General features: G+C 42.8%; 1 protein-coding gene across 2 annotated transcripts in view; it reads left to right on the top strand.

Moving 5' to 3' along the window:
- Positions 1 to 4,417: 4,417 nt before the first annotated feature.
- Positions 4,418 to 13,024, top strand: part of ZFAT (zinc finger and AT-hook domain containing) — a 79,828-nt gene continuing 71,221 nt past the window's right edge. For both annotated transcript variants that reach the window (XM_065752564.1, XM_065752565.1), the window contains exon 1: positions 4,418 to 4,491. In XM_065752564.1, the coding sequence (XP_065608636.1) occupies positions 4,467 to 4,491 (25 nt within the window). In that variant the 5' untranslated portion in view covers positions 4,418 to 4,466. The remainder of the gene's footprint in view (positions 4,492 to 13,024) is intronic.

Genomic DNA, 13,024 nt, shown 5'->3' on the forward strand with positions numbered 1-13,024 from the left:
ATACCATTTGTTGTCTCATAGGAGCTTATGTCAGAAGAAAGCCCCGAAGAAGAAGCCTGTAGAAGAGCAAGGAAAAACAGCATTTAAATGCACAGCATTCCAGCTGTGCTGCTGTCTCCAGACAGTCTGATATCACCTAGCAATAGAAACACATGCTGTACAGTTGTAATAGGATTAAACAGTGCAAAGCTACAAAGTCCTGCAGTGATTATATTGCTATACTGAGAAAACGGCAGCCTGATTATTAGAAATATTTTCAGTGTGTGTGGGCTTTTTTTCCTGCAGTTATTTATAATTGCTGCCTTTCTCTCAGCCTGCAGGAGGTAATTTTTAAATTAACTGTGCAGTGCAATCAGTATCAGTAGATTATACAACCCTGAGATGGCAAGAATTATGATAAGCCTCATGCTAAGCTCTGGAGAGATTTGTAAATGTGTCGTTTGCCCTGCCCCACTTCTGTTAGAAAGCACCAAGTTAATGTTCTGGAACAAGAAAAGGGCAGTGATGCAGTCCTAAACACAGACCTCTGCATTAAACAAAACAGGAAAAAAGAAAGAAAAAAGTATATGGAGTTACTCCAGGCAGATACTGTGGGGATAAAACAAGAGCTTCACAGAAAAAACAACAGCAACTTTGCTTTATTAAGCATAGAAGTGGCTGCACAACAGTCTCCAGTGATTTCCAAGCGTTCACCTCCTTGCAGTTCTCAGGTTGAGCTTCCAGAAGTGCACAGCGTCAGCTGGAACTGTTTCCTTGTAGTGATCCACAGGAAAATACCCTGAGAATCAAGAGAGCACAGAGTGTCTTTACAGTTCCCTCTTACCTCTGGGTCGTGGTGGAGCAGTGTGGGCCACAGAGATGATCAAACTGATGGGGCAGCGACAGAAGGCAGCGTTATTCACAACAGAGTGAAGCTTCATGAGTAATGCTTTTTAAACACTGTTGGTTTTCTTTTTTAATATGGCACTTTGAGTGCTCCTTTTGCAGGAATCCACCTTTACGTTTTAAAAAGAAGTCTGAGCATGAATTAAATGCCATCAACACCCTGATTTATTTCTTTATGTCCTGATATCCTTCACATCCTCTCCAAGAATCTTTCTTGGAGAGATGCTGTTGAATACCTCCACAGCTGTCAATCTGGCCAGAGGTTTCCCATCAGTTCACCAAACCCCAGGAGAGCTACTTAATTCTAACCTAATGTTGTTGTTGTTGTTGTTGTTGTTTTTAATGAGTGCCATAGCTTTACAGTAACTGATGAATTTTTTCGAGCACAGCAAAAATAGTAAACTGATCAGATGGTAGTGAAAGATAAAGCCCCAAATGCTGTTTCAATAAATTATTTACCTTGAAAGCATTTTGAGAAGATGAGGTGTTCGATGGTTTAACTGAATAATACTGAATTATTTAAAAAAATGCTCTATTTTCTGCCTTAATGACTTTCCTTTAAAACAAGATAGCTCCTAAAGAAGTGTCCGACTGGGAGGTGCATGCATGTGGGGAGGAGGTATTCAATAATTCAGACGCAGCACTCTCTGCCTCGCTGTGTTATCATTCGCTGTTGGCCACCATAAGCACTCAGCAAGTGGCAACAAGTGTCAGTGGATGCCATTTCTACCCCATGGAGGAATTAATTCAGTGCCACACTTCTGCTTCACACTCACTTCTATGTTAGATGTCATTCTGTCAGGTTCTGCTGCCGTTTGTCTCATGGCAGCGAAAGGTAATGGCAGATTTGGTGGGAAGGTTCAACCTCTAGTGACAAACCATCAACATCCGCCTCTGATGGCACTGACCAACATAACAAAATAAGAGGTGTTCCTTCTGGAGTTCTCAGTGAAGTAAAGAAAGGATCTGGCAGTGGTATTTGATGAACACTGCTGCATGCAGAACTAACAGGGAGGCTAGAGGAAAGTTGGAGTAAGAGGGCAGAAAATACATGGAAGAAGCTGCTGGGGAAAATAGAAGAGGCAGTTGTGAAAGAAATTGGACTGAGAAGAAAGGTAGCAAAAGAGGTCAGACAAGGAGATAAGCAGGAGGGGCCTGAGCAAGTATGGAGTGGGTCTTGTGTTCAGTAAATAAGGGAAGTGGGACGGAGGGAGATGAATAAACAGAGCAGGATCAGGTTCCCTCATCAGGTGAGACCACGGTGTGTCACAGAGCAGACCCGACCAAGGACCCCAGCAGGGTCCTTTCGTCCTCTGCTGACCTCTGACAGAGCTCGCAGAATATTTTGGCCAGGCACAAAAGCTCAGAGATTCCAGTGTTTTTTGTTCTTGTTGTTTTCTTCTCTCTTTTTTTTTTTTTTTTTTTTCTGGTTAAGAGCAAATCTTTATTAACCCGGCCTTTTACATAGCCTTGTGATTGTGCAAAGCAGAACTGGATGAAATAACTCTGTAAGAAGGAACAAAGCATGTGTGGACTGATGCTTAACCAGTGGCTCTAACTGTGAGAAAGATCTGGGGCAAGCACTTCTCTTGGCAGGAGAATCCACCCTCCTTGCTATAGTGAGGCTCAATGACTCAAGGACCAGGGAATGTTCTTTCAATGCCAAGGTAAGGCCAAATATTACTCATGCCCGACAAAGAACACAAGCCCTTCCTTTCAAAGGAGGTGAGCATCTGAGCATGCATGTGCTTTGATCACTATTGCTCCTAACAGAAAACATTCTCCAGAAGCTGACAGATACAGTGAGAAGCAGAGGTGTCAAGAGGGACAAAAAGGGGCACTCAAAGCAAGAGTTCAGGAGGTGCAAGTGGGAATCAAGATAGCTAAAGATAAAGACCATAGCCTGTGGAAGGTCTTGTCTTTCTCTACTACCTTGTATTTGAGACCCACATGTCAATACAAAAACACATATTTCATAACATCTCTTAAAATCATCTAGTCCAACAAATATTACAAATATTTTCACTCCCACCTCTCATAAACCCTTGACTGCTGCCCTTGACATTTCCCATATGTGCTGATAACTTAAGTAGCAGGGATCCTACTTCCTTTTGGCTACAGAGTGTTTGCTCTCTGTTTTTATATATGCAGACTAAGGGCATTTTGTGTTCATGACAGATAATGGATTCTTATTGTGAAGCCAGAAGACTCCTAGAAGAATTACAGAGTCTTTGTGATTGGAAAAGACCTTCAGATCAAGTCCAACCATCAGCCCACCCCCACCATGCCAACTAAACCACGACCCCCAGTGACACATTGCCATGTTTCTTCAACACCTCAAGGGACAGAGATTCCACCATCCCCCTGGGAAGCCTGTTCCTATGACTAACCACTCTTTCAGAGGAGACATCTGTCCAAATACCCAACCTGAACCTTCCCTGGTGCAACTTGAGGCCATCACCTCTGGCCCTATCATTAGTTACCTGGTATAAGAGGCCAGCTTCCATCTCACCCACAACCTCCTTTTAGGGCTCATGTTCAGCTGTCTGTCAGCTGACACCTCCAGGTCCTTTTCCTCTACACAGTCTTCCAGCCACTCTACCCCAGGGCTGAAAGTGTCGCCTGGGGTTGTTGTGACCAAAGTGCAGGACCTGGCACTTGGTTTTGTTAAATCTCATCCAGTTGACCTCACTCCATCAACACAGCCTCAAGTATGGGATAAAATTGTGAAGCTGGTTGTTAGGATCAAAGTCTTAATTCTTTCAGTATTCAGCAGAGGAGGCTAAAAAATGAAGTAATATAAAATGAAATAAAATTGCAGACATTGGCACCATTGTCTTCTGAGACATGGCATTAGAAGAGGGGCTGCACTGTATAGTAATGTATAAACAGCGATGTTTAATAATTATGTTTAACAGATGTTATCGCTTTTAGTAGGTATGCATTATTTTTCTTACTATGGGAACCTGTTTAGGTTTATTACTGAAGTGAACTTCCACTTTGAACAATTTTTGCTGTCTGCCCTTAATCGAATACATCTGCAGAACGGTAAGGAAAAAAAAAATCAGATAATGCAAAACCATTCACGTTTTGGAAAGAGGATGCGATTTCCACGCAGTCATTTGCACTGGCGTTACTTACAGTGACACAAACCCAGCGACCCTGAGGAGACCCGGAAACGCGCGGGTACGCGGAGTGGGTGGGGGGGAGGGGGAGAAGCAGCTGCGCATGCGCCGCCGCACGGCCGCCATTCAGCTGTTGGGCGGCACGAGACCCTCCGCCCTCTAAGCGCTCCGTGTGACGTTGCTGAGGAAGAAGCCGCTGTGTCGGAGATGGCAGATTCGCCATAATCCGCCGCTTGGCCAATCTCACCCCCCCCTCGCCGTCTCCATCTATCAGTATATATATATTTTTTTTTATAAGGAGGCACACGCGAAGCCCAGCCGGCTGGCGCGAAAGTGTTCTTTTTTTAATTATTATTATCTTTTATTGTATTTTATTTTTTGCCAAGGCCGCCGCGCTTCGTTTTCCAGCCAGCTCTCCCGCTGCTCCCGTCTCCCCCTCAGCCCCAATCCGCGGTTATGGAGGCTGCGGCTGCAGCTGCAGGTGAGCGGCGGCGAGTGGGGAGAGCGCGGAGCTGTTCGCGCTGAGGCCGAGGAGGGGAGGGGAGCAGAGGAGGGGAGGGAAGGGGAGAAGTACTTCCGGTCGCCGTACGGCGCCGTCGCCATCCGTGCGCTATCGAGTCCTCTCAGGAGCGGCAGGGTGGCTCAGGAGTTAGATACGTGCTGCTCCACCTGGGCTGTCCCATGTCCTTGGTGCTGGATGGGATCCGCTCAGGTGTGTTGAGGGAGCTGTAAGAGGTGATTGCTGAGCTGCTTTCCTCCATCTCTTAGCATTCCTGGTCAGTCACAGGGGTGCCAGAAGACTGGAGGCTTGCTAACGTGATGCCCATCTACGAGAAGGGTCGTAAGGGAGATGCGGGGAACAGCAGTGCTGTCAGCCTGACCTTGATCTGTGACTGTGATCATGGAGCTTGTGTAAGACAGCTAGGGAATCAGGCCCAGCAAGCATGAATTCATGAAAGGCAGGTCCTGCTTGTCCAACTTGATCTCCTTTTGTGACCCAGTGACCCACCTAGAATGAGGGATGAGGGAAACACAGTCGATGTAAACTGCCTGCGCTTTAGTAAAGCCTTTGACTCTGTTTCGCACGGTATTCTGCAGAAGCTGGGAGCCTGTGGTGTGGACAGCTCTTTGCTGGGTAAGGAACTGGCTGCAGGGCTGGGCTCAGAGAGTGGTGGTGAATGGAGTTAAATCCAGCTGGCAACTGGTCACAAGTGGTGTTCCTCAGGGGTCAGTGCTGGTGCCCATCCTGTTCAGTATCTTTATTGACAATCTGGACAAGGAGATTGAGTACACCCGCATTAAATTTGCAGATGAAATCGAGTTGGGAGGAAGTGTCAATCTGCTTGAGGGGAGGAAGGCCCTATGGAGGAGCTTGGATGAGCTGGATCAATGGGGTGAGACCAGTTGTGTGAGTTCTAACAGGACCAAGTGTTGGGTCCCTCGCTTTGCTCACAACAACCCCATGCATCACTGCAGACTTGGGGCAGAGGGGCTGAAAAGCTGCACAGAGGTTAAGTAGCTGAGATGTTAGTTGACAGCTAGCTGAACAAAGCCTGAAGTGTGCCCAGGTGGCTAAGAAGACCAATGGTATCCTGACTTGTATCATAAATAGTGCAGCCTGTGGGAGCAGGGAGGTGATTGTCCTTCTGTACTCAGCACCGGTGAAGCCACACCTTGAGTACTGTGGTCAGATTTGGGCTGCTTGCTACAGTAAAGATGTTGAAGCCCTGGCATGTGTCTGGAGAAGGGCAGTGAAGCTGTGAAGGGTCTGAAGCACAAGTCTTGTGAGGAGTGTCTGTGGGAACTGGAGTTGTTCAGTCTGGAGTAGAGGAGGCTCAGAGGAGACCTTATTGCTCTCTACATCTCCCTAAAAGGAGGTTGTGGGTGAGATGGAAGCTGGCCCCTTTTACCAGGTAACTAATGATAGGGCCAGAGGTGATGGCCTCAGGTTGCACCAGGGGAGGTTCAGGTTGGATATTTGGACAAATGTCTCCTCTGAAAGAGTGGTTAGTCATAGGAACAGGCTTCCCAGGGGGATGGTGGAATCTCTGTCCCTTGAGGTGTTGAAGAAACGTGGTGACGTGTCACTGGGGGTCGTGGTTTAGTTGGCATGGTGGGGGTGGGCTGATGGTTGGATTTGATCTGAAGACTTTTTATGACTTAAATGATTCTGTCTGGCATGCTTCAGAAATCAGGTCCAGAACCTTGCAGCCAGGGCCTCCTGCAAGTGATGACTGAGTGCTCGTTTTCTGAGGGGTTCTGTATGATTTTGTTATGTAGTGTGGGTTTAGGGATGCGATGGTGCCTGAACGGATTTTTGTGCTAACTGCTGCAGTGCTGCAGTTATCCACATGAGGGCGATCGTAGAACACTGAAAAGGCAAAATGTTCCTGTAAGTGTGGGTATCACTGCATTTTAATGATGGAGGAGCTTCTTTTTTTTTTTTATTTTCTGAAGGTGGAAGGATGCGCTTCAGACAGAGGAGGGAGATAAGGGCTTTGTGCCTTTTCCCTCCTGGGGTAGCTTCATCATGTGGCACGATGCAGGTTCTGCTTTCTGGTGATGTCTTAGACACCTCCGAAGCAAGTCATTGTAATGTGGAATTGTTAGTGTTTGTAAGTTTTCAAAGGTACTGTGCTCTGCTGGTGAAAGAATAACATATTTGAATGCTGTAGCATCAGAGTTGTGTTAAGGGATACATCTGTGTTGTGACTTAAATCTTAGAAAGTCTAAATCATAAGGACCTTAATTTTATGAGGTGCTTGACACGTTGCATCTCTAGCAGTGTCTCCTAATGGAAGTCTAGAGAAAAATTAAAGGATGGGAAAAGTATATAGTGCTATTTTTCCAGGCTTTGCTTTGTCTTTGCTAAGTTGCTTTTGGACTGTAGTGATATCTTCTACTTAGTAGTAGATCTTGATGGACTTTCCTTCCAAGAATTTGCCTAACATATGCTGACATTGCAGACTTACACCCACCATACAAAGTTCCAGGGTTTATGAAGAAGTGCCCCTTTTGTTCTTTGGTTCTTCAAAGAACTGCCTGTCTGTATCTTTTTTTTCTTCTTCTTCTTCCTCTTATTTTAGTTTTTTAAATTAAAGTATCTGAAGATGTGTGCTGAAAATGGTCTTCTCTGGTTTTTTTTGGGGGGGTGGGAGGGATGAAGGGGGAAGTATATACATGATACAGGACTGTCTAGTTTAGAAGACTGTGTGGTAACTCTTAGATTCTTGTTTTTCAGTAGTGCAGCTCTTAATGTTTGTACTGAGGCTGACTGTAAAGCATTTGCCATTATTGAGTGATCTTTCATAGAAGCCTCTCCAAACCTTGATGGAGTGAAAATAAATTGAAAAGCTTGCTTTGGTGTCTTTGCTATGCCTGCTACTATTAGAGCACCTTCGAGAGAAAAAAATAATTAAAATAAAAAGCTGCATTCTGCTCTTTTTTTTTTAAAGTTGTTTAAGTAATTTTTATTAAGCTAATTTGTCCCCATTTAAAGATTGTTGTTGTTGTTTTGTTTTCTTCATTTGACAAAACTTTGTCAAATGTGTCAGATATGTTTTCTTCTGTTAAAGCTTCCTTTTGCTGCCACTTAGCTGTAGTAAGTTCTATGCTTTTTTTCCCTTGGCCTTTATAAAGCCTTTGAGTATTAGTATCAAGTATGGTGCTTTTAAATAGTCTTCATGCTGCTTTCAGGGATTGAACATTTTGGAGCCCTTTCAAGCCTTTTTGTTGTTGTTTGTCTTTTGTTAAAGATGCTTTATGTAGCTCACATTATTAAACATATACATTTGGCTTTTTAGCACTTCTGTGAAGGATTTTTGAGTGGTACTGGAGTCGTTATTGCAGGGTAAGACTCAGGTTGGGTCCCATTGAATATGGTCCTGTTTTACTTCTGATGAAGTCAAGAACTGTTCTCTGATAATGTGCTGGGTGAAGTAGCTGTGAATGGTGCCCAAACATTTAATATTGTCATCGTGTTCTGACTTGATATTGAACCATTTCACAGAAGGGTAATTAAAGCCAAAAATGTCTAGTTGCTTGTGTCTCTGTGACCTCTTTTACCTCCTTCAGTCATTCTTACCATCGTGTTCAGGCTGTTGCTGACACATCCTAGCACTCCTCTGTGTACAGTGTGAGCGTTTCAGTCCTTAAGCATTCTGCTAGTTTTTGACAAAGGCTCTTAACTGGATTTGACCCTGAGCTTCCCCTAACAGGCATTATTCCCCTTATTAGGCTTATGGAGCTATTGTGGTAGCATTTAAGTTATTTTTTAAAGCAACTATGAAGAAGTAAACAAAAAGAGCGATTTGTCTCAACTCTGTGCTCTTTGTTGTTTCCTGTTGTTTCTGTCTCATCCTTCACCTGAAAATAGTCTTCATGGTTTGTCACTTCAGGGTGAGTCACCTTGATCTTTGTGCTGTGTCACATTTGCCACCTACCCTGATGTCTTCAGTTCAAAAACTTTTCCATAACCTCTTAAATTTTGATTGAGCCTATTGGAGCCCATCACTTCTTCGTGTTTTATCCTCTACTCGTCATGTTCCCTTAGGCACAGGTGAAGCTTTCAGCTCAGCTCACAGCAGCACTGTCACGTAGTCGTGTTCAAAGTGGTTTGTAGCACTAACTTAAATCTTTGTTTTCTCTGTCATAATATATTTTTATTTTATCACTTTTTAGATTAAGCTTGTTTCTTAGCTGGAAACATTGACACAGTCATTGTAATTTACTCTGAAACCATTTACATTTCTGTAGCATCTCGGAAACTCAGTAGAAGTTAATGCAGGAAAGTAAACTTGAGGTCTCATTAGAAGAAGATACTGAATGGATATCATTAGATCTTATTTAAAATAGTATCAATTGGTATTGATTTTAGTGTGATTTCATTTTTTCCAGGGATGTGCCCTTTATCAGCATTTCCACAACTTTTAGGTCAAAAAGAAAAATGTTTGTGGTATTTAATAATCAGTTAAATTGTCCTTAGTTTAGTTAGCATCTACAAGTTGAAACAGGGATGCTCAGGTGCTCCTTTTCTTTAGGCTGACAGTGTTCTGCTGCAGATTTGCCTCAGCAGTCCATCTTGTGCTGGCAAATTAAAACAGGACAGTTGTTGACACAGAGTTCAGATTCAGGTGAAGGAAGCCCTGAAATAGCTTTCTGTTCTCTTGGGCCCACTGCTTCTGCTGCAATTATTTTGTTAGTTTTGAACATAGGTGCTGCTGGGCTGAGTTGCTGTTAGCCATTTGCAGAAGGGGTTATTGCAGTGCTACTGCTCTGTAGCATTAGCAGGTGGTGGAAGATTTATATGTGTATTTTTAATGAATATTATCCTTTTGGGTTTAGATATCCTGGATTTCACCCCGTGATTTTTGATGAATCAGAATACAGAAAGCAGCAGGAAATAAGAATTGATTGATTTTTTTACAACTCTGTCAAATGAGGAGAAATAACATTATTTCATACCACTGCCTTTATTAAAATGAGAACTGAAATGCTTTAAGGTGAAGGAAGAGGTCTAGAGAATAAATCTATGGCAAAACACAGCTTTTTTGAAGCTAAAATGTATGTAATCAAGACCTAGGTTCATTTGGAGATTCTTTTTTAAGATAGAAAAATGCAGCTGACAGTTATTTACATTTTACTGAAATTATAAGTGGTACTGATTACTTGAAGATATTAACAGCGTGTAATCATGTATTTCACAGTATAATTTTTCTTTTTGAAACAGAATGAAATAGATTTTCATTCTAAAAAAGTGTCAGTGAAGCAGTAAAAATCCGAGATATGTTCTATTGTGTTCAAAAATTTTACGTTTTTGAAGTAGTTCAAAAAAATGGAAAAAAAAATCTCTGCCATGAACAGACACATAAGATCTGATGGCTGGGGTAGAATATCATAACTCCTGCTAATGTGTGTGTTGATTTCTTTATGAGTGGTTCAGACTGTTTTTTTTTTTTTTTTACTGAGAAATAATTCTGCCTGTTAAACACAAATTACTGCCTTTTTATATGTTGTTACAAGATTTGAATGCTTCTACCTAAAGGAAAACTCTTGTTTCTTTTTTCTTGAGCACTCTAATATCCCACATGCTCAGCATTTGTGTAGGAAGAGTTATTTAATGAAAGCAAAAGATTTACTGGGAGAGTTGTGCCCACCTTCTGATACGATGGGTACTATTATTTTTATTGCATTTGAAACTTGAACAAAAGCCTTGTATTTTCTCAGTAATTTTCATGCTAGTGTATAATTATATTGTTTCATGTCATAATGAATATTTAACTCAATTGAACAAAGACAGCTTGTGGCTTTTAGTGCTGCGATTGAATGCTTGCAGGTTTCAAGGCAGAACGCAGTGCAGTACAAGGATGAATGACAAGATGAGTGAGCAGGTCAGGTGCTGAAGTAACACAAGCATCTGTTTGCTTCTGCACCATTTTATTGTACCATTCATGTTAGCTAATTGCAGGTATTCCTATGCTATTAGATACGTTGTTTTTTATAGTAATGGGATGTTTTAGGAACGTTTGAAAATTATTGCAGAGTTTTAGGCGGGCTGTTATCTCTGGATATAGTTTTATGCCGAGGTATGTTTGTGTCTGGGACCATAGGATTTCATTTTCTTTGATTCACAAGTACAGCTGCGTTTATAGGAATGGGCTTGGAGATTGTGGAGTAGCACACCTTAGGGAAGTAAAACTCGTTGAAGAAGCTTTGGGAATAACTTTGTTGATAAGGGATATTTTGAGCCACTCTGCAGACTGGAGTCTTCCGCCTGACTGGCTGCTGGATCCCTGCTTGCTGGTCCTGGGATATCCCTGTCCAGGGTGTGTGTGTCCAGGGTGACAGACACACCTAATGCTTTCCCATTTGTAGGTGCAGCCAGCAACAACACTGAGAATGTATCACTCACACCAATATGGGAGGCTGTACAGGCAAGGCAGAGCCCTCAGTAGCACTTGTGTAGGGTGTTCACATATGATTAAGTGAAGCCCTGAGACCCTTGTTCAGCTGATAGAGGGATTGAAGCTCACTAGTGAAAGCACAGTCACCCTGTTCTGCATTTGGGACACATACCAGTCCCGTCCCAGTGTCTGGAGCCAACAAGCCCCACCTCTTTCAAGTGGGTGACACCTTGGGCTAGTACATCAACTCCCTGTAGGCACCGTGCCAGATCCATTTGTGCCTGTCCCTCTAGTAGCTGTCACTTGTGCATGAGGACCAGTCATGGGGATTACACAGAAAGATTGTTGTGAAAGGGTTTAATGAGAAATAGGACATACTGCAGTGGTCAGGCACAGGGTGTGGTCAGTCCCTTATGTACCATTTTCCATTCCTCCTCAAGCTCCTTCCTCTTAGTATTCCTTCATTTGTTTTACACTGTCCCACAGCCCTCTCAAAGCTTGTTTCTCCTTTTCTTTTCCTTACAAAATCCAGGTAGCCTCCTCCAATGCTGTGCCTGCTGTTTCTTGGTAGTCCATCAGTAATTTGTGGTCATCCCTGCTGTACTTAGAGTCAAGAACGTTTGGGTTGGAATGGACCTGTAAAGGCCATCTAGTCCCACTCCCCTGCAATGAATGGGGACACCTACAGCTAGAGTTAGTTACAGCTACATCTACAGTTGCTCAGAGCCTCAATGAGCCTGACTTTGAGTGTCTCCAGGGATGGGGCAACTACCACCTCTCTGGGCAACCTGTTCCTATGCTTCATTACCCTTACTGTAAAAAAACCTTTCCTTACATTGAGTCTAAAGAAGCATTTCTTAAGAAGGCAGAAGGTGTGATGCGATGCCACTGGTTTTTAACAGTGGAAATGATGTGGAGTTGGACTAGATGACCTTTAAAGGCCCATTCCAACTCAAACAATTGTATGGTTCTATGAAATAAAGATGTGCTTTTGTACTTAACGTGAGTACTTGAGTCTTCTGCCAGGTCTCCATGACACTGTTTGGTAGCTGTACAGTGTAATATCCCAGTGAAGCCTGTGTTCGATAGCTGTAGTCCTGACCTATACAAATGTCATGAAAACTGGAAGCTGTGTTTGCCTTCATGATTGTTGGCTGAGAATGAGTGCTGGTGGATTCAAACCAGGGGAGAAGCAAAGTTCTTTTGGATTACTAATTGTAATACAGTAAATACCTCATTGCCACAATAAAAGAAAGAATGAAAAAAAAAAAAAAAAGCTTAAGGCCAGAAAGCCTCAGAATGAAATCCAAGTTCAGTTGCTGAATGTTCTCTACTGTTGGGGATTTGAAAGTGATCAAGTAACAGAGTTTATTTCATCTTTAAATTCAGACTGAAACAAGTAGTTACGTACGTTCAGACCGTACTGCCGTGTACTTCAGGAAGGTTGAGCAGGAGCACTTAGATATTCCTCAGGGCCATGGGTGCCAGGTGAACTTTCCTTTTTGTACTTAACCATGGAGTTCGTAGAATCGTTAAGGTTGGAGAAGACCTCTGAGATCATCTATCCCAGCCATCCAACATTGGTCACTGAACCATATTCCTTAGTACAACATCTGCACATCTCTCGAACAGCTCCAGGGGCAGCAGCTCAGGCATCTCCCTGTGCAGCCTGTTCCTGTGCCTGACCACTCTTCTGGAGAAGAAGTGTTTACTGATACTGAACCTGAGCCTCCTGTAGGTGCAACTTGAAGGCATTCCCTCATCTTGTTTTTTTTTTTTTTTAACTGTTTCAGGGTTTTATAGGTGATGACAAAAGTTTTTAAATGCTGTCTGTGTTAAACAGCTGCTGAAAAGTTTTGGATACATTAGAACAATTTGTGACATACAAACACGGATGGATAATCTGTTTACTTTCTTTGTGTTTCTCATAAAAACAGTTATTGAAAAGCAAAACAAAACCCAACCCCTAGCTTGTGCTGTAGGAAAGTTTATGACTTCTCACAGTGACCTCAGTTTTCGACACATGGTGATTGAAAGTATATATAACAATATTAACTGATTTCCACAAATAATTCTACTTGTAATTTTTCTGATGTCAATGGTCCCTCCTCC

This window comes from Cyrtonyx montezumae, unplaced genomic scaffold (genome assembly GCF_038088225.1).
Source record: "Cyrtonyx montezumae isolate F1298 unplaced genomic scaffold, pur_monq_1.0 scaffold_8, whole genome shotgun sequence".
Taxonomy (NCBI): Eukaryota; Metazoa; Chordata; class Aves; order Galliformes; family Odontophoridae; genus Cyrtonyx; species Cyrtonyx montezumae.